This window comes from Limanda limanda, chromosome 17, assembly GCF_963576545.1.
Source record: "Limanda limanda chromosome 17, fLimLim1.1, whole genome shotgun sequence".
Taxonomy (NCBI): domain Eukaryota; kingdom Metazoa; phylum Chordata; class Actinopteri; order Pleuronectiformes; family Pleuronectidae; genus Limanda; species Limanda limanda.
The window spans coordinates 12,296,037-12,317,869 of NC_083652.1; the positions used below are offsets into that span (position 1 = coordinate 12,296,037).

At 44.3% G+C, this 21,833-nt stretch overlaps 2 protein-coding genes across 7 annotated transcripts; both read right to left on the minus strand.

Moving 5' to 3' along the window:
- Positions 1-78: 78 nt before the first annotated feature.
- Positions 79-12,738, minus strand: ilf3b (interleukin enhancer binding factor 3b). Of its 6 annotated transcripts, none has more exons than XM_061090519.1 (18): positions 12,692-12,738; positions 11,187-11,263; positions 9,861-10,084; positions 9,578-9,752; positions 8,643-8,790; positions 6,647-6,738; positions 5,446-5,541; positions 5,026-5,137; positions 4,814-4,902; positions 4,623-4,734; positions 4,409-4,522; positions 4,077-4,285; positions 3,810-3,986; positions 3,436-3,717; positions 3,134-3,266; positions 2,977-3,024; positions 1,031-1,450; positions 79-875 (listed from the first exon to the last, which is right to left on the minus strand). In XM_061090519.1, exons 2-18 carry the CDS (start codon positions 11,187-11,189, stop codon positions 733-735), a joined length of 2,577 nt encoding a protein of 858 aa, XP_060946502.1. In that variant the 5' UTR covers positions 11,190-11,263; positions 12,692-12,738; the 3' UTR covers positions 79-732. The 6 variants fall into 6 exon arrangements, with proteins under 6 accessions (XP_060946502.1, XP_060946501.1, XP_060946503.1 ...); XM_061090518.1 differs by having other exon boundaries at positions 4,077-4,282; positions 4,814-4,911; XM_061090520.1 differs by having other exon boundaries at positions 3,436-3,702; positions 4,814-4,911.
- Positions 12,739-14,253: 1,515 nt separating this feature from the next.
- Positions 14,254-18,088, minus strand: LOC133023416 (prostaglandin E2 receptor EP1 subtype-like). Its single transcript, XM_061090443.1, has 2 exons — positions 17,192-18,088; positions 14,254-15,768 (listed from the first exon to the last, which is right to left on the minus strand). Exons 1-2 carry the CDS (start codon positions 18,047-18,049, stop codon positions 15,493-15,495), a joined length of 1,134 nt encoding a protein of 377 aa, XP_060946426.1. The 5' UTR covers positions 18,050-18,088; the 3' UTR covers positions 14,254-15,492.
- Positions 18,089-21,833: the final 3,745 nt, after the last annotated feature.

Here is a 21,833-nt window from a genome sequence, read left to right on the forward strand (position 1 = left end):
GGACACTCTTATTAATAAGCTATAGGATTATCCATTTATTAATAAAGTATCAGTAGTAAAAAATCCTTGAGACATCAATTCAAAATAAAAATCATTTATTAATACACACTGTTATACATTAACAAGAACAAATCCCACCCAATCAAAAAGCTACACTGAGCAGAGACGTGGATAGAACATCAGAATGTAAGTGTATTTTCCTTTCATCTCCAAAACCATTGATTGAAAGAATTACATCACGTTAGGTAAAAACTAAAGGATTAAAATAAAATGCACACATTGAAGAAGAGACTGAACTATTTGGGTCAATTGAATTGTTACAAAAAGTACAACAACCGTTGTGGTTTCAAACTACAAGATATTACTAATTCCATTATGAGAGAAAAACGCTTGTCAACTCAGAAGAAAGGAAATCAAACCAGAGAAGGTGAGTAGCTTCTGACATCAGTCTTCAAATTGCGTGATGAGGATAACGACTGGTAGCACATTTAAAAATAAAAAACATAATTAGAATAACCTAAAACCACAGGACTAAGCACTGAAACCACTAAACTTTGCCACGACCCAGGTCTGACATCTCACTTTGTGCCCACATGTGCTACATATTAACTCAAAAGCACAGAAGCAAAGAACATGGACAAGGCAGAGCGCACGGGGCAGAGCCGTCAATCACTTTCTTTGGAGGAGGCTTCACACACAGATGCCCGTGAGTCCCAGGCGGAGTGGCAGAGTCTATCTGTACTGGTAGTTCATGCTTCCGTCTCCTCTGCCGTAGCCTGTTGGGTTGTGGTACTGAGAGTGGTTGTTGCCGAAACCCTGGTTGTTGCCGCTGCCTGCTCCTCCCTGTGAGTTGTAAGTGGACTGGCTGTTGAAGCCTGGAAGGGAAGAGACAGGGAAATTAGGCAGATATTTGAATATGCTTGATTTGCTTTGACCTGAAACCCCAGAGAATCTTTTGTGACGAGGCAGATAAACACCTGAAGAAATGCCTTAATGAAGAATCATATTTATAACAGTTCCTTTAACTCACCATCATAACTATAGTCTTGGCTCCCCCCAGTGCCACCTGTCACCTGGCTGGGATAGGCAGTGCTGTACATGTATCCACCTGTTCCACCCTGGTTCTGGTTGAAGTTCTTCTTTCCCTGCCCATAACCCTGGCCATACTGGTTATAGGAGGCCTGTCCTGAGGGACTGGTGGACTGGTAGCCCCCTGCAGCTGCACTGTTTGTCCCCGGAGGACCTGGAAATGGTGCCTTCACGCCTTTCTGCATGGGGGTTTTCTTTTTCGGGACTTTGGCGGCAGCAGTGGCAGTGTAGCCGGCATCGTTCTGGTAGTACGACCCGTAGGAGCCCTGTGCTTCATCCGGTGTTGTGCTGGCTGGAGGGCCACCCGATGGGCTGCTTGATGCCCCGTCTCCTCCGTTTGTGCCACCATTGTTATAGTAATCTGGGAAACAACAGCACGGCACAGTCTTAAAACAGGTATAATAGGATATATTATATTTATATGTATATATCTTATACTACCGCTTGCATATCGGCACAATCATGTAAATAATGAATTCAGACCCTTGAGTAAGACAGAAGTGACGGTGACATTTATTAAAAAAAAAAACTAAAATCATAAAAAAGGTAATCAAACATCAGGTTTTCCATTTCAATCGATCTGTGTGTAAACCTCGTACCAACAAGCTCAGTTCATCTGATGCTGTAACAGATGGGACACGGCGATAAGAACATAGTGCCAAAGTAAGACCATCATGCATTCAGTGTGGCTCGGACTAAACAGTGTTGCTGTTATCACACAGAAACTGCAAAATTCATATAAACATCGTCGTCATATAAACATGTCGTCGTTGCAGAAAATACAAAATAAGCTCAATGCATGTGACAGGAAGGCTCGACAATGACGGAAGAACAACTCATGCTAAGATTTTCTCAGTATTATCATTTCGGTAAACATCATGAGACAGAACACTGCTTCTGTCTTGACAATTGTCCCAAAGGCAGTAAATTGTCCAGCTCCTACAGGCTTTCACTCAAATCCTGATCCAGGAACAAAGCCCTGTCCCAGTTCCTGCACGTGGAGAAACTCTACAGTAAACCAGCCCTGCGGTTCAGGGGAGGTCCGGCTGTTCGGGTGCGTCCACGGTGAGTTGAGAGAACAGGAGTAGAATTATGGCTACGTGCATGCAGGGGCATCTCCTGGAGGCTTCAGAGCGTGACAAGTGGATTGGCAAGACAGGGCGGAGAGGCTGATTGGCGCTTTATTCCCAGGGTTGTGGACTTGGTGGTGAAGGGAGTTCATGAGGCTGTTGCAACACTATTGTGGATTTTGTCAATTTTTTATTCCTCTCTACAAGACTGTTTTTGATTTTCTAAAACACTGGGGGAAGATCTATGTCGCAAACTCGTGGTAGCCATAGCAGTCTGAGACAAAGTCACCTAAAGAGTGAGACAGGGCAGAGAAGGGGGAAAAAATATCAAAATTAGATTTGTTTTCTGCCATAAAAAGTGGCAGTTGTATGACTAGTTGGGTCAGATTACATTAAAACTGAGTTATTGGGTTTTTAGATTTCTCTGCTCCTGTCACGCTCTGGTAGGTCATTCCTCAGAACAGGCTGCCAGAAGGACGGAAAGGTGTCTCTTAAGAGGGGACTTGTCAAAAACAGATTCAATCCTGTGGCTTAAAGCAGAGAAATGTAAAATATATGAACTGGGAACATCCCAACAAGGTTTGGTATTAACACATCATGATTTTTTGTTAAGCTAGAAACTGTTTTCAGCATTACGTTACATTCTCTGATAAAGTTAAACAGGTGAGAAGTGAGTCCTGGGCAGGTGCATCTTCCTGCCACCGGACACATCAACATGCATCATGGTTCAGACACATCTCACAGGTAAATGAAAGCCAAACTGCAGCTTAGATAAGAGCCTGTATCCAGGATTATAAAAGATCAAATGAATACTCACTGTATCCGGCGTTAGCGTTGTTCCCGTAACCATATGTTCCGAAGCCACCTGGAAGGAAGACTCATAATCAATATGCTGCTTTGTCCCAATAAATCACGTTATCATGGCTACTGACTTTATTACCAGCTCAGGCAATAAGTCGACAGTGTGCTTTTACCTCCTTGGCCGTAGCCTCCTCCGTTATTGAAGCCCCTGCCCCGGCCCCTCCCACGACCTCGTCCACCTCTTCCTCTGTGCAGGCCAGCGTCTCCACCTCCGGAGCCTCCCATCATACCGAAACCTGGAGTGTGCTGCAGAGGAGAGGAACATTTTATTAAGATGTGTCTGCTGCTGAGAACATGAGACCTGGTGATACGACTGGAGCTCTTTCATCAGTTTGATCCTTTCCCCTTCAGATTTGCGTATTCCTTTTTTATTCATTTTTATTTTCTGTCTGTAGATGGTTTTCTTGGTGCTTACCATGGGTGGCCCCTTTTTCTTTTTAGCGGCCTCGGCCACAGAGCCTTCAGGGAAGAGACGCTCCAACGCAGCCAGGGCAGCGTAAGCCTTCGCCACCTTCTTATTGGATCCTGTGCCCTCGAACTTTTGACCATCGATCTCCACCTCCATGACGAAGCGCTTATCGTGGCTACCGCCCGTCTCGGAGATCAGCTCGTATTTGAGTCCACGGCGCTTCTCGTTGAGCTCCATTACGGGGTTCTTGCCGTGTTTGGTCAGGATCGGTCCCTGTTGACGAGCAGTCTGAGAGAGTGAGACAGTGATACGAGAGCATTCAGCTAATGGGGAAAAACACCCACTTATTACTTGCTAACACAAAGAGAGGGGCTGCCTACCTCTGCAGCATCAGTGGCATCTGCACCGGCTGCTCCTGTGGCGGCTGCTGGAGGTTCGATGGGCGTCACTACCGGCTTCAACTCTTCCACTTTCACAACTGTTTCTGTCTCCTCTACTTTTACTGGTTCAGTAGTCTTTACCTCCACGCCTGTGGGCAGACCCATGTACAGCAGGACCTGGAAGAGACCAAACAGATTCAGCTCTGTCAGAGTCACAAGCAGATGCAGTTCAAATGGTTCTGAGGCTATATTCAAATCTGTGCTCACCTTTACAGCTACGTGCAGCTTGGCAGTGCGTTTGGATGGACCGGAAGCTTCGAAGGTCTTTCCTTCCACTTCTACAGCCATAGTGAAGACGGGAACGTGAACTGGGCCAGTTTGGGAAAGGAGTTTGTACTGGAGTCCTGGCTTCAGCTGATTGAGCCTCATCAGAGCGTTCATGGCCTGGGGGGGCTCGGCCTTGTCCTCTGGAGCTGCTGGGAAGGACAGAATGAAGACATTATTACGACTCGTAGCAAGAACTTGATTTTTCCATTTTAATTTTAATGTGGGAATGATTGATAATGGTGCTTTTCTTTCAAGTGTTGAGAAATACTTGCATTTCTTCTGCAGCTTTTTCTTCTTCTTGTTGGGACTCTTGTCATCAGTTCCTTCCTCTTCCTCAATGGGCCTCTTCATTGGTGGAGCATACGCTGTACTGGGTGGGATTTGCACTGAAACAGGGACAATAAAAATGTTATAATAACAAGGTACAGACATAAACAGTATATGTGTATATTCTGGAGTCTGACTGTGTATTTAAGTATTAGTTACCTGTGTAATCGATAGGAGTCTCACTGCGAGGTTTCTTGGGCATCTTAGAGGGAAGGGGATCCATTCCCAGCACTTTGTGAAGCTGTCCAAAAGCTGACAGCCTTAAGGCATGCTGAGGACCCGACACACAGTGAGTGAGAGGGAGGTTCACATTCACTTAAAGAGGGCACTTACAAATCTATCTCACTCACTTGTGCACTAGCTGTGATGTCTTCTCTCTGCTGGTGGTCCAAGTGACCAATAGCATCTTTGGACTCCTTCTCACATGGATCTGAGATTCCTGCAGCATCTGCAACGCAGATTTCATTTAATAACATTTAAAACACAGACAAAAGGCTGAAAGACGAGATTCAACAGTGCGATTATAACAAAACACTCTGGAGAAGAAACTCTGCATACACACCTTCCATGAGGATTCCTGAAGCCAGACACTCTAGAACTCTCCGCAGAGCTTCTCCTGCCCCCATGGGCCGGTTCCCTGTACCAATGGCTTTCTCACAGATCAGCTCCAGAGGCTACACAGCGGAGGAGAGGGAGACGTTGTACAAGGAGGCTATTTTTAAGCTTGGCTACGAGCACAGAGAGATTCTAGGTCACTGCGTAATGCAATTTAGCCGTGCTGGTGGTGCTTAGCTTTTTTGTATCCAGGCAGACTAAATGTTTACCAAACAGATTTGTGGAAGTTAATAAAGATGACTATGATGTTCTGAGCAGCCAAATCAGGATAAAAAAAAGACCCTCCTACATTTGGATCTGTTCTCAGAAGCCACAAAGAGCAGAGCTTCACAAAGATTGGTGTGTTGAGACCGTAGAGTGGACTCACCCAACCACGGAGTGGGGCCCATGTGGGGACACGGGCGCACAGGTCCCTTAAAATCCGGATGACAATGACACAGGAGCGGAGTCCGTTAGCTCTGGCCTGGAGACACAAGCAGAGGAGGGGGAGGAGGGGGCACGAGGATGACAAGAAGACTTAGTCAAAGAGGAAGAACGTGTGCAGCATAAAGCAACCTAAATATCCAAGTAAATGGAAAATTAATCAAAATGAAGCCACACAGACTTTAACAGCTTAACTTTGTCATTATGGAAATATTCAAAGATACAAGAAGGTTGTGTTACTTTTTGGGAAACCCTAGTTATGACCCTTTTCGCAATTAAAGCCGTAGATGATCGATGGTGAAGTTATCAGACATAAAACATTTGTTTGAGTGAAAAGAAAAAAATCATGCCTATCACTTAAGATCAAGAGAAAAGGAGTCGATTAAATCACCTCGAACTTAACACCAACTTTAACGTGACAAACAAGTGAACTATTCAAATAAGGACGCGCTGATGAGTGCCGTCACTGGAAGGGTTAATGGTTAAGTCAGAGGCAATTAAAAAAAACAATAAACTATGACTAGAGGTGCAATATTCCTGTGGATTTGGTAGCACACAGTAACGAAACAGCCAGAGAGCAGGAAAGGTTGAGGGCACACTACAAAAACAAGCTGCAGAGATGGAACACAACATTGTTAAAATGTGAAAGCCAAAGATGACACACGCCACGATACTATGAGGTATTAGCAACATGGTTCACTATTTAAAAAACACACATTTTCTCTTAAAAACTACACAATGCGGAAGCAAACAATGCTCTACTGATAGCTTTTAGAAATGTGAAAACAACTCACTCACACCAACAATTAGATTATAGAAATATTGCACCTGGACACGTGGTGTATTAGTCCCAGATTTTTTGAGTGAAACTAATAAACTAAGAAGCAGCAATGAACGTCTTTTAAAATGACACTGCAGTGGAACCTGTTAAGTGAGCAAAGCAACTCTACAGCAGTGTAATGACAAAGGTTTCCTGGGAAACAAAAGACCGTCAAGTTTTACTACAGGAACACTTCAAAAAGAGTTAAAAAAAAAGAAGAAATTAAACACATTGAACGCCCAAATAAATGACAAAGGAACAAACAGCATAGAACCAAACTCAAAACTACTTCTGTTTTAGAGACAAATAAAGGCAAGATCCAAACCTGGAACCACTTAGCGTGGCGGAGAGACGCCAAGGCAGTTAGGCATTTCTGCCTGTCCAGAACTTCCGGGGGATCGTTGACTGAAAGCGTTTCTATTGGCAGGTGGAATAAGAAGACAAGGTACAGTTTGACCAAGGGGAGTTCTGTCAGCCGGCCAGGGGGAACACAGGCAGGAGGGGGAAGGGGAGGGGGACCCCTCCACTGGAGAACCATCAAACGCTCCCAACCTCCCAGTTTATATGGGTTTATCAAACAGGCTTTAAACTTAAAACCCACCGGAAGTGGGTTAAATCTTTACTTAGTAAAAAGGTTTAAAAACAATGTGCACTTTAACCCATGAAGACCTAAAGCGCTTAATAGAAAGGCATTGTAAAACTTAAGTATCTTGTGAACACGACCCTTTAAACTTATTGTCGTATTATCGTGTACAAAAGCTTTAATTTCTCAGCCTCTTAGGCAAAAAGAGACATATAAAAACGTTTGATAGCTTAAACATTTGTTTTCCCCATTGTAAATCATTACTGTTTCCACAAACTCCTCTAGATCCCCCCCCCCCTCCTCAAACATGTCTCTTTCTAACGGAGCCATGTTTAGCTGAAACATCATCTGGGTCTGAATCTTCTTTCTTACTATTTTCATCTTCAATAAACTCTGATGTTATCTGCTTCAATATCGCCCTCTTGACTTAGATCCTCAGACATAATCTGAAACTATACTTTACAAACTTTTTGCAGAAAAAGAGCCCTAACACACTGCACTTCCTGTTAGGAAATCAGTGAATCATAACATCTCATAACAGGTCTGGAGAACGTCTCATTGAGCTTTAAGAGGAGACGCCTGCAAACATCGCACACTGGTTTTAAAGGTATAAACACGCACCTGGTCTTTATGGGTTAAAAACATCAGCTTGTAACAAATGGGAGGTTGTCTCTTTGTGATTGCTTCAACTCAAATGGACGCTTCAATGGTTAAAAAGGCGTGCTTTTCTTTTCTGGTGCTAACAGGAGGTAGAGGCCCTCCCCTTCGCCCCTATACTGGGTACACTGCACTTTGCCCCTTCCGAGACAGAGAGCGGCCAGTTGGTCAAAGGTCCAGCGTCCCTAAAAATTGACAAACTAGAAGGCTTGACAGAGAGAATCAGAATTGGAACCACAGGCAGAAGTTATCAGATGCACAAAAAGTGGGTATCAAAACAAGTCCACACTGCAGCAAAACTGATGGCTTAAAAGTAAGACCCAAACCGGGCATCACTGTTTGCACAGGGCTAAAGATAAGGACACGGTTTGACACCTGCAAAAACCCAGATCCTCACCACTGCTGAGATCTCTCAACCAGGAGATTAGCTACTGGAAATCGTTCTTTGTTCATGTATTAACTATAACAAAGTTGATCAAATTGCGTAAAACTCGTATTACTGCCTAGGAACTGGGGCTGATCCCAGTTCTAGGAGCAGAATCAAATGTCCCGTGTTGTTATCTGTAAGCCTGAGCCTTCCTCTTATGGAACATCAGAGACAGTCAATAGCCCACTGCTGGGTCTCGTTACCAAAGTCCGTTTCACCACATGTTTTGCTTCTCATTTTTGCTGCAATGCAAACCGTTCATCATCAATGATAAAACACATGCAAACAAAGTGGTCTCTCTCTCTTTTTGTATTTGGTTAAATTCTCAGTAAGCCTTCATTTCATTGGTGACCTTGATCATCAAGGGGAAGAAAAGCCATGTCTTCAACAGTCATTAAACTACCTGCCCTATACTGTATATTGGGCCATCAAAAATGTACAATTACATTACATGGAACTACGAGAGTTGCTAGAGAGCTATAAGCATAGCACAGTTTGATTATGTGACGGTGCATTTCTTGTCCCCTAGCTCCATTGAAGGCCCAATAAACAATATCTGTCTAGTCTGGTCTCCTGCCTGGCCTCCCTGCTGGAGGCAGGATGCCACTAAAGAAGGAAGAGAAACAACATGACAGTCCTTGTGTAGGCGCTTACCACCGGCGGCGGCCTTCTCAACCTCCTCACGAACCAGAGGGGAAGTCAAGTGAATGGTGAGGGTGAGAGGCGGCTCCTTGGCGTTCTTGATGATGATACTCGCCTCGCGGATGTTCTGGGTCACCACATATTTGTCTTCTACGATCAGCTGTGAACACGGAAAAGAGTCAGAGATGAGAAATCACAGAAGATTTATAGAAAAATGACTATGTTGAAGGTTTAATGATCTCCATCATCCTTTATGGTCTAAAAGTCAGGGTGCAGCGATTGATCGGCCACTGTTCAGCATCGGTCGATATTCCCTCTAATTAGTTTGATTGTTGATCTCTACGAAAATCAATCAGATGAGGCAGAACAAACTGTCACTAATGAGGTGCAACAGCGATGAGAAGGAATTCAGATGGCTCACTTTTTCCCCCTCAGTAAATACTATTTTATACTAACCTAGGAAGTTATTTGATGATTCCATTTTTGTTTTTTCACCCGGAGCTGATGGTTGAAATAGTCAAGAAGTGAGACATCTTGCTTCTCTTCATATCTCCGATACTACATCAAACGATTGGCCCCAGAAACTCTGACTGAAACACCCTTTTCTAAATGTGAACGCAATAAGCCTTAAAAAAACAACCCAGAATGATAAAGAGAACTTAAACCCTACAGCTGCCTCAACAACCCATCACTTCAGATTTCTTTCTCATGTCAACACATGCAGCCAGGGATCAGCTTTGATAGGTATGAAAATTTGAGTTCAAATGATTAATCTGCAGGAGGATTATCCTCACAGTTTTGTTTAAGAAACATAAGACAAAAAAAAAAATGATATTGGCTTAAATATTGTTTATACTCTTCTGTGTCTCAAAAATCAAGACTGGTTAGTCTCTAATCAAATTTGGGAATATATATTGACCTTTGAATTCTCAGGAGTCTGTTCTTACCTTGAGCTGTGTAACAAGGTTTTCAGACACCCTCTTCAAGAGATTGGTGGTGGGCTTGTCCTTACAGAGGAGCACCAGCTCCAGGTCCAGGTCCCCCTTCAGCAGCAGCCCTTTGGCCACCAGGCCCACCCTCATCACCCCCCGCAGAGTGCGGGTGGCCTGGTCTCTGGGCTCACTTCCAAAAATAAACAAGGACAAAGGATAAGTACAAAAAACACTTGGTGAGAGAACAGGCATTTAATCATTTCTTACTAACTGGACAGAAGAAATTACATCTTCTCACCTGTCCTTATCTGTGTCTGTGCCATCCAACTCAGGCTTAGACACTCCCTTTTCCTGCTTGTCCAGCCAATCAGAGACAGCCTTGAGGGCCCGCTCTGTGTATGACACCATGTTCTGTACACTCTCCAGCTCCTCTTGAGTCGGGTAGATGGCCGAGTGCTTGGCCATGACATGGCGGTCATCATTCATGAAGACGCGCATTGAGCGGTGGCGCATTGGGGGAGGCTAGTGATGAAAGGAAGTAAGATCATGAATAAAGGAGAAATGAGAAAGTGGTTCCAGAGTTCACAGCGACTAGTTTACACCAAATCACACATCAATCACTGAGTGATGAATGCATCCAGGCGGGAAGTTAGTAACTTTGTCAAAGTGCAAAGCTAAATCTGACATCTACCTCTGATGATGCATCAATGCATCACCGTGCTAAGAGTTATTTTGGGAGATCCAGTGTTTCCCCTGGACATTTTATTCAGGCCCAAAATTGCAAAACACAGAGCAGAAAAACAAAAGACACTCAAGCTGCTTTCAAACGTGCACTGGACTCCGCAGATCGTCTGTAGTTTCTCCAGAGGAGGTGTATGTGTGGACGCTCCTGGATTTCTACAGACTTTATACTAGGAGTCCAGGCTGATGAAGTCTGTAGAAATCCAGGAGCAGTCGATGTGTGAACAATCCCTGAGGATGCTTCTAACGTGCAGCAGACGCAGAAAAACTACCATCTCCCAGTGAAGACTGTTGTCATGCAGGTAGAAGACACAGACGTCAAGAGAGTTTGTAGTGATAAAAGATGACAACGGTGTCTTGTGCTGTAAACAAAATCACAAGATCTACGCAAGAGAGGTAATACATCACTTCCTTATCCCGGTTTTATTCAGAACCGCTATTCACCTGAGTCCACTGATCCTTCTCTGTGAGGCTTTTATAAAGATTAGACGTTCCTACTTCATTAAACGGAAAGACCTACTTTCTGTGCCACTCACTTGTCTTTGATTAATTACAAAACGCTGAGTAGCTTTGCCTCATGTCTTTGCCAAGCTCCCAACACCAGTGATTACACAAGGCAAATGTGTGCACAGGCAGCCGGAGCCAATTTAAAAGGAGCAGCATGTGCTCCGAAAGCCCCGGGCAGACTCCCAGAAAGAAACACTGGCACCAGTTCCTTGTCAGCTGTTCAGATGTGACATATTTGTTTGCTCTGTTATCAGTCACAGTCAACAAAACGATCAGTGTAACCTGTGTATTGGCAGCCTGCATGTTGTCTGAACATTACACACAACACACAGATATGCAACTTCAAATAAAATTAAGACTTAAATGACATAATTACCATTGTTGCTATGTTCAGTGAACAGCAGTGTTACAACTGGTCTTTCTTGCAGCAGATGAAGATGTTGCAGTCCGTCTCTATGGGGGGGGAAATCATACACAAAATTGTAAATATTAACAAAGCTGCACAAAGTAAGGGTTGGTTGGACACAAGATGTTTCAGGAAAATCATTGAATGGGTTTTTCTCCAGCTCAGTGAACAGGGAGTCTGTTTTTCTCCCAGTGAAGTAAAGCTGCCGCCAGCTGTAGAGACAGAAGGAGGTTTGTTGGCATAGCATCACATGCCTCAGGGACACAATGCAGCCCTAGGTCCACAGGCAGACACACAAGCTGACACAGACACATTCATCTGCGCAACACACACATTGCTATCGTTGTGTTAACTCAGGAAAAGAGATGAGCAAAATGCAACAGTACAATAATCAATCAAATTGTATTTGTATAGCCCATATTCACAAATTACAATTTGTCTCATAGGGCTTTAACATGGTGTGACCTCCTCTGTCCTTAACCCTCAGCAAGAGTCAGGAAAAACTACTAAAAACCCTTTTAGGTAAAAATACGTAGAAACCTCAGAGAGAGCCACATGTGAGGGATAAGTCTCCAAGGACGGAGAGAAGTGCAACAGATGTCAAATGTAGGAAAACATCAGGATATAGGTTTTAGCAGCATTGATGAGGGTAAACATTTTGAAGGATAACTTCAATACTATATGTCAAGCAGATTTCCTGCCGAAATCATAGTCTCTGGTCAGCAGCCAGCAAGATCGATGGACAGTAATAATCAGTTGCATCTTAAAGTAGAGGTCAGTCTAGCAACCTTTAAACGTGACTTAATCTAAAAGAGGATGCATCTATTTTAAAGCCCATGAGCATCACCCATGTGTGTTGCAGTCAACAAGTAGCAGAAGCCAACAGGTTCAGCAACACAACTAAAACAACACACAAGCTGGAGATTCCCCCGGTGAACCTGCACCGGGACCCCATATAGTTCGGTGACAGGGATTTAAAGAAGAGCTGCAACCCACCGGCAGAGATCACAGCTCCACCGGGGGAATTTAAAAACAGACGCCATTTTAATTCAGTGCAGAAGCTGACAGGCTAGCTAGCTAACAAGCTAACAAGCTAACTCCCCCCCCTCCACACACACAATGCACTCCTCGCCCACCCGAGCTGCACCGACCCGGGGACACGACCACCACGAAGAACCCCGGGTAATAAAGCTCCACACCGACAGGAGAGTCGTTAAAACACCGGTGAGTTGCCGTTATGTCAAAATGGTCGAGGACAAGACACCGAGACCCCAGTGAATGATTAGCCAGGGCTAGCACCTAGCATGTTAGCTTAGCCTAACAAAGCCGAGTGGATTCGCTCCTGCAGCTCACAGCTCCCCGGCACAGAGCACACTATCCCCCGGACCGGTTCGTGCTGCTGGTGTCGTAAGAACATCCAGCACTTGTCCCCGGGATCACAGACAGAAGACATCAAAGGACCGCTAGAAACTCACCGGCTCACGGGCGCTGCTGCGCGGCTGCTCCCGATCTGCTGCTGGAGAGCTAATGGAAACCTGTGGGCAAACCCCGCCCCTATCTGAGAGCCACGAAGCTGATTGGAGGGAGGCTGCATGTGATTGTGTTCCCATTGGCTGCGACTTCGGAGGGTACGGTGGCAGGGGCGTGGCCTGTGATGGAGGCTCTCAATTTAGTTTTCTAACTCAAACAATTGTTCTAAATGTTCTCCATGTTCTGGGTTCCACATGTTCTGAGTTCTCCATGTTCTCCATGTTCTGAGTTCTCCATGTTCAGAGTTCTCCATGTTCTGAGTGCTCCATGTTCTGAGTTCTCCATGTTCTGAGTTCTCCATGTTCAGAGTTCTCCATGTTCTGAGTTCTCCATGTTCTGAGTTCTCCATGTTCTCCATGTTCGGAGTTCTCCATGTTCAGAGTTCTCCATGTTCTGAGTTCTCCATGTTCTGAGTTCTCCATGTTCAGAGTTCTCCATGTTCTGAGTTCTCCATGTTCTACATGTTATGAGTTCTCCATGTTGTGAGTTCACCATGTTCTGTATATTCTGTATGTTCTCTATGTTCTCCACGCTCGAGTTCTTCATGTTCTTCATGTTCTTCATGTTCTTCATGTCCTGAGTTCTGCATGTTCTGAGTTCTCCATGTTCTCCATGTTGTGAGTTCTCCATGTTCTGCATGTTCTCTATGTTCTGCATGGTCTCCATGTTCTGAGTTCTCCATGTTCTGTATTTTCTATATGTACTCCATGTTCTCCATGTTCTGAGTTCTATATGTTTCTATGTTCTCCAAGTTCTCTATGTTCTCAATAGTCTGTTGTGTTGTGTCACATGAAGGTGTTTGCATCCTATTGGACAGTTAAACCTAATGCATCCTTACCTAAATCCTGTGTCCATAATTCTTGTTTCTGATATGATCTATAAAAGAGTTGGTGTCTCTCTGGGCTGTTTGAGTTAGATAAGAAAGTCCCAGAGCGTAGACAGTGTGCTGCTGTGTGGCCCTTCATCTACAACCTGACCCTGGGTGCTGGAGAGAGAAAGGAATATGTGTGGAATGAGACTTAATTCTCTCAATGATGTTCTACAGATGAAATGTGCGTGGAAGGTCAAACATTCCTTCACATGGAGGAGGTGTTGTTTGTTTTATACTCATCTTCTGCGGTGAGAAAGATATTTTGCATGTTTTCCTCAGAATGGAATGTTGTTGAAAGTCCTCGGAGGTGGGTTTTCAGTTTACAGTAGATTTAAACACATTGTTACAAATTTAATGTACACATACAAATAAACATGTGGTCTTCCACCGTGTGGAGTTTCCTGGTGTTTGTTACTTCCTGTGAAAGCAGATTCTGAAGCTCAGTGCGATCAACATCAATATTCAACTTGACCGAATCTGCATTATTCATTCTTCTTATAGTGCAGGAAGAAATCACTGTCAAAATACAGGTGTGTATATAAGCAGCATCTCCAGGGTTTGACTTCCATGTTGAGAAAACAGCTAAACATTTGATGCAATAGAAATGAGATGTCCCATAAAAATAGCTGTTGCAGAATTTTAATACAGTTTCAAGACATGAGCAAAAGCCACTGACAAACTGTAGCAGAACCATTTATTTTGTAATCTGACATTCACCTTTATTAATTAGCTTTGGTAACACAGAGTTTCACTTCAGTCCCCACTCATGTGAGGGAAATACTGTTCACACACACACACACACACACACACACATTCATATCACAGCATCACACTGGACACACACAATGGTGTTTTTCACATCTTCAAGCTGAGGTAAGAGCACAGCCTTTTTCATTGCTCTCTCACGTGAGCATCTACACAAGTCATTGACTTTTACATTGTGTCACTGAACAAATCAAACATTTAAAGACACTCTAGACTTGAGATGTTCGCTGTGAGACTCAAACAGTCGTCACTGGGGTTGAAGTCATCGTCCTCCCGCCCAACTTTATATTTACATCTGCTCTCATAGAGGACAGACTGCCATCGTGCATCGTCAGCAGTTTATAAGGAGCTGGGGCGATTCCCCCCTCGGTAGTTTAACACTGGCTCGTTTCCACCTTTTCACCTCTTCACACATAGACTGTAAATAAAGATGGCCGACGCTCCTCCTCTTCCTCCCACTATCCTGATACGAAGCCATAATATCCTGGTTACTAACAACTTCCATCTTGTGTATTTGCAGCCAGAAGCTGTGTCTTGTATAATAGGTGACATCCTTCGTGGGCTGCATTTAAAGGGGCGTGGCTTGGCGGTCCCATTTCATCGCTCCTTCAAATGTGGCCGACATATGTGTCCTTCCATCCCCGAAAGAAGAAGAGCTCCGATGGGTCCCATCCTCCCCCACTATCCATTGCTCTTCAGTGATGAACCGTTTCAAAGAGGTGATGGCAGTGGGGGGGGTCACTCCACCAATCGTGAGTCAGTCTCAGCTAACCGTCATAATGATTCACCCGTTTTTATATGATTAAATAATTAATTAAAACCAAATGTAGCAGAAATATTACAGAAATCCTCTTTGAGAAAAAGTTATTGGGGAGGTGGGGTTCATGACCAATGCTGCAGGCAGCCACCAGGGGATGATGAAGACCCTTTGGCATCACTTTAAGCAGCTGTCATGTCGTCCTTCTTTATTTACAGTCTATGCTTCATAAGTCGAAGGAAACGTGGCCTCGTTCCCACGGAAAGAAATCTCTTTTCATCCTTCGGACCTTCTGAGACTGAAGTCAGTTCAGGATGAAAAGCTGCCGGGTTCAGTTCTGACCACCTGATCGTCTAAGTCTTATTAACACTGGATTTCTCCGAGTTCTGAAAGGAGCTGACGTCCCAGCGGGTGGTGCGGAACGTGCTTCCCTTGAAACTGGCCTGCTTCTTGGTGATGCGGTAGATCTTCCTGAGGATGGCCCGCCGCAGCAGGATGTAGACCCACGGGTCCAGGATCTGGTTGCAGGTCGCCATCCTGACGCCCGTCACCATCAGAGCCCGGTAAGTGTCCCGGTCGCTGCTCAGCGAGCCGCTGTAGGACCGCATGGCCGACATCACTCCAAAGATCTGCCAAATAAAGAGGAAACAGCCTCAGTCATGTAATATCGTACGATCTAACCAGCTTGGCGGAAGGATGTGATGCGGGTCAGTGAAGAACTCATAAAATCTTTGGTGTGGATCCAGGAACTTTCTTGAACATTTCTCTTACGATTGTGAGATAGGAAGTTTTTCCCTGTTTTCAATGCTTTTCCCAGAGAATAATTGAAGGATCTTGATTTAATAAAAATGTGGCATGTTGAGGGGACTGATATTTATGACACTGTGAAATTCGATGCAGCTTGATAGTATTTAATCTGCTGTTGGGCCTTGGAGGAGGTAGAAACTCTAATGTGCTCCTCTAGCATGTCCGTGTGCATGTTTAGAAATTTGCTTCAGATCCAAATAAAAATCTGGATCTAGTGAATTTATGGCTTAACAAGGAGACTGTGGGGCCCTGGTGGAAATGTGGGCGAGTGTCATGGTAGTTTGTATGATTTATTTCCTTTGAGTGCCAAAAAAGTTGTTTTTACATATTCACCAGTTGAAACTACTTGTAGTAGGAGTGTGATTCCAAACTCTAAACTAAAGAAAACTCACACAACGTTCTTCTTTAAAATCCCAGTGGAGTTTCAAACACGTCACTAGGACGTTTATGGATAAAATGATGAGGAAAATTACATCTAAAGAATTTCCATTGGATGGATCATAAAAACATGTGCTGTTCTGGGACATAAGCAAAATCCTCAGACATCAACATATTTTCCAGCCTCAAATACACAGGAATTAAAAAGGAGAAAATGCATTTTTAGGCAGTTGCTATGAGCCAACTCCTATTAGGGTCATAAAGTCCTGTCATTGTTAATGTTGACATGGATGCTGCTTTTAGTCAGTTGTAATTATTATGAAATTCAAGACTTCCTGTATCCTGTCATTTACAAATAGCACTTTCACCATTCAGCGTGATACGAACCGAGCATCTGCAGGTCGGCTCACGTTGTCTTATGGGAATCAAACTGTGACATTTGACTAAAGTTATGAACAGTGAGTCAGCTGCTAATCGACTGAAGTGTTTGCCCCTGAATCGATGGAGGAGATGTTTCAGCTTCCATCTCAGTAAATCAATCCACCTGTCCTGAGTGACAGGTCCTATAAAACCTGCAGAAACATGAAACACATTCGTCTTGTTTGAAACTTGCACAGCTCGGCATTCCAGAGCCGAACAGAGGGTTTGAGGGAATAACTCTGATATTAAAGAACATTTAACGGAATAGAGGATTTAAAAACATGAAAAAACAAGCAAAAAGTGCTGTTTGTGAATTCCTACAACTTGAAACTACTTTATTGTCCTCAAAACCAGATTCAAATCAAATATGAATATATCATCATGTTGGGGTATTAGAATATGCCTCTTTAAATGTTTATTAACTTGAGTTATTTAGACTAAACTCACCAGCAGAGGGCTCCAGCAGATGCAGGAGGTGACCATGATGCCAACCAGCTGCACCACCATCTCCGTGTCATGGGACCTGGCCGAGCGGCGCTGGGAGCTGCACCTCTTCTTTAGCCGGGCTCGCACCAGCGTGATCCCACTGATGGTGTTACACACAAAGGCCATGGCCAGAGAACTCAGCGCCAGTCCAGAGAACAGCATCACAAAGGCCAGGTCCGTGGCCTCGGTGTCCTCCATCACCCGGATGAAGCACCACGTCCCTGGGTACTGGTAGGTGTAGGCCCCCAGGCTGAAGACGGGCAGCATGGCCACGCATAGCGCCAGCAGCCAGATGAGGGTCAGTGCCATTTTAGTCCGTGCTGTGGTCACCAGGCGTGCGTGTAGTAGAGGCCTGGTGACGCCCAGACAGCGCTCGGCAGCCATGGCACAACCCAGGAAAAGTGGGCACAGGCCGAAGAACACCATGCACCCCCCCAAAAACAGACACGGGGCATCGGGGTCCCCCTTGAATTTGGTGGTGTTCGGTGTGGAGACAGCAACTGCCGAGTATATCCTTAACACCAGGGCTCCGGGGATCACATGTCCAGCCAGGTCTGTCGCCACCAGGGAGCTGGCGAAGAGCAGGAACGTGGCCTTTGACCTGCGGCGGAAGCGGTTGTAAGCCTTGGCCAGAATGACCAGGGCCACCACGTTGAACAGGATGCCCAGAGTCATGCTGAGGCCTGCAGCCGTGGGGTTGTTGGGTGGACGCGTGTCGTTACGAGCGACGGCCTCCACCTCAGGCCCCATGGTGGTGTGGTTAGAGACGGGGGAGGGGGAGATATCACCTGAGGGGCTGTTGTATTGCATCGCCAGCATCACCACCGAGCCCCGGGCCCGATGTGGTTCCTCTGGCTGAGACGATTCTGAGAGGGAACAGGGAGCGGATCAGTGTGAGACAGGAAAACTTTATTACATTTTATATTTCTCTAAGATCCTGAACTGCAGCTCCCTCCCCCAATGTCTCAACCCCATCAACCTGGTATAACTAGTCTGATCGTGTATCTGTATGTACACTCATAAGGTTTGTGATGGGGCAATAAAACTATAAAATAGAACAAAAAGAGCCACTAACATTACAATAAATACAGCTATAACAAATACAGTTAACTTTAGAATCCAGAAGGAAATTCCTCTGCTATATTTTTCTCCTAAGTTACAATAACAAAAGAATAAAAACAATAAAGAAATAAAGTATATTACAATATAACAAATGTTTTAAAAGAGAACTATAAGAAGTACATGAGGAGGAAATGTATATAAATATTCCAGCTACTTTTCTTTTCTTGGAGAAAGAGCAACTAATCTACAAGTTGTTATTTCTTGTTACTGATTCCACTGTCATCCTTTTGACACCAGCCAAGATTCAAAGTGAAAACAGATGTCAGTCAGATTAAATGACATTAGAACAAAGTGATTTAATAATGTCTTTTTCCGCCAAAAAAACATTTGATACTGTCTCTTCTCCAGCTCCTCCTTCCCCCAAAATGATCCTGTGCAGTCTCAACATGTTGTCAAATACATCAACATCCAATCTGAGGTTTCGTTCGACCTTTGGTTCGAGTGTTGTCATCTCGGAGGGCGGGAGAAGCCCCTCCGGACAACATGACTCATCTCTTAAGCAGAACTAATTAGCTCTCAGCTCTGTCTGACATCTCCGGCCTCACTTTTCTCTGCACACCAGGCAAGTTCTGGCAGTTTCTGTTGACAGCGAGCGCATCGCATTCCTCAGAAACATGCAGTTACTGGGAAGCAGCAGCGAGGAATCATTAAATCCAGATCACAGCCCGGCGTACGTGCAAAGGGTGTCGGGGCAGAAATCCAGTGTTTATTTATATACGAGTCTGCAGGTGCTTTATAAGTCAACTTAAAATGAGATGATCAAATATTGCAAACATGTTAAACTATTTGTATTTGCTGATTTTAAACATTTAAAAAAAAAAAATGTAATTCTTCAATATGAATTGCAATATTCTACTAATTTAGTATTTGGTGCGTGTCATTGCATTTTAGAATCTTACTTAATGAATAATAAGGATAATACCTGATGATACATGTGAAATAATGACTCAGGCTTTATCTCTGTTGGTCCGTGCACGGTGAAGAAGCATTTCCCTTCCAGCGATCACATTTTTGACTCTATAACAACTTTTTTTCCATATTCTTTTGAAAAGTTTTCATGTTTTGAAGTCGGTGTTCTTTATAATATTTCATTTTAACGCCCAAAAAAGAATGATGACTCCAGGGCAAAACCTTTGTGTTTTGAATCAGATAAAGATATTTAATCTGCCTTTGGAATAAGATTATGTTCAATAACAGAAGTGAAGCTGTTAAGACAAATGAGCTATAAATCACATGTATAATAATGACACTAAGGCACGGTCGGTGTTGGTCTGTAGGTTTAAGGAGCATTTTCCTTCCAGCTGTCACATTTTTATGTTTTAAAGTGGGTGTTCCTCAAAGTATTAATATTTTCTGATTTTTAAAATTGTAAAAAATTAATAAATCTCCCAAGTGACCCCTTCAGAGAAGACGGGGTTTAATTTAGATAAAAGGTCTATAACCTACCTTTGGAATAATAAATCCATGGAGACAATCACGACCACTTTGATGAAGACAATGACTCATAACTGAAGCTGTGACTCGGATGAGGTCGCTCCTCACGTCCTCCCTTCACACGTCTTCTTCACCTGAACTGTTTCCTCATTATGCAACAGACACACTGTGCAGAAACTCCTCTCTCGGTGTTGAGCTGCCTCCTCCGTTTCATTGCACAAGCATGTCTCTGCTCCTGCTGGCCGCAGCCTGCTGCTTTTATACGCTGCAGCGCGCTCACATTCCCTCTGGGTGGCTCACTCAGTGAAAAGCCTGATTTCCAGTCAGCAGCAGCAGCAGCGGAGGAGCAGAGTGAAAGGGCCACTCAGAGAAATCCCAGAGCGGAATATGAATATTTAAAATCCCGACTCCACCTCACAAACCAGTCAGAGGATGTAGCTCTTAAATATTAAGCCCATAATAACAACAACCTGTAGAGTTTCAAATCAAACACGCAGAGTCGCCTGAGGCTCCAGGAAAACACCCATTTAAAGATGTACTTTTATGAGCAGTGATTACGGCTTTTAACTCAAATATGTATGACTTCATACAACAACACCTCAGTCAGAAATAACATAAAGCCCAAACTGATCAAAGCCAGATCAGCGTCCTCAGTGTAAAGGCAGATTTCGGTGTTTGAAGCTGTTTGACATGAACTACTTGTATGTTTTACGGCTCTGGAGACTCATCTGATGTCTGTTAATTGTTTAGAAATGAAACCTGCTCCATCGAGCCTCATCTGTACAAACCTCAGAGGACCTGTGGTCAGCGCTCATCAATGGGAACCAGCTGTGCTCACGCCACTGCAAACATCTCTCTCAGTGTGTAGCTGCAGCTGGAAATGCAAATGGGTTCCCAGTTCTTCAGGAGACCCACCAGGCCGGTGCTGCTGGGGCTGCGGGGGGGGGGGGGACGTCGGGGTTTAATGCTCCAGGTCTCGCCCCAGGGAGGAAAAGCAAACTGATTCCTGATCAGCGCAGGGAGAATGAATACACGGATCAGTGCCACATCAGATTCCCGTCATCACTTCTCGGGCCATATCGCTAAATTCATCTGGAATTCCTCCTCCAGTGAGAGGTCGTCTTATTTCACTGTCCCCACATGTCCAAAGAGTATAACTAAAATAACATGTAGACAGGATCTGCTTGTACACAATGCAACTCTTTGTCCGTACACACACACACACACACACACACACTGCACCTGTGTGTTGAAACACATCCTCTCTGACTGGCAAGGCAGCGATGCATGGCCCTGGCTAGTGTGTGTGCATCTACTCATGTTGTGCGTGTGTGTGCGTTGCCAGAACACTTTAATGAAAAAAATATTGTTTTTGAAAGCTCACATTCAAGTCCAGGTTGTACATCGCCTGTGTGCGTCTGTTCCTACACGCATTTACAGAAAGAGTCAGCCAGTGGAGCCATTAGGAACAGGTGGAGCCGAGGTTAATGCATCCCTCTCTGTTGTGCTATAAAACTCAGAGCCTGGATAAAATCAACACCTGATCCAGCTGAACCGAGGAACCAGCCGGAGCTCGTGAAAGGAAAAGCAGCATCTGGGCGAGTGATCTATTGAGAGGAGACGCCATTAGGATTAAAAGGCAGGAAGTCAATTAGAAGGCAGGAGAGAAACAAAATATATCCCATTTAATAAACACACAGCTTCAGCCACGGAAGCATTTAAAGACATAAAAGTCCTTTCTTTAGTGTGATGACAGAAAAAGATGTTTCCACGTCGGCTCAGGAGGTGAAGTGGGTTCGAGGGGGTTGATAATTTATTGCCAAGAAGGTTTTACACATACAGGAATCTGCCGTTGTATGTGCTGAGCATAAGTATACAAATATGAAAGTAAACAATACACAACAGTGTATAAACATCATAAACACAGTATGAATAATAGATATTTACACAATGACCGTTACTGGCCACGGAGAGTTCAAATGTAACAATCACATTCTTCAAAGTGATGGAATCCTGGTTCTTATTGATGAGGTCGGCTGCAGTTTGG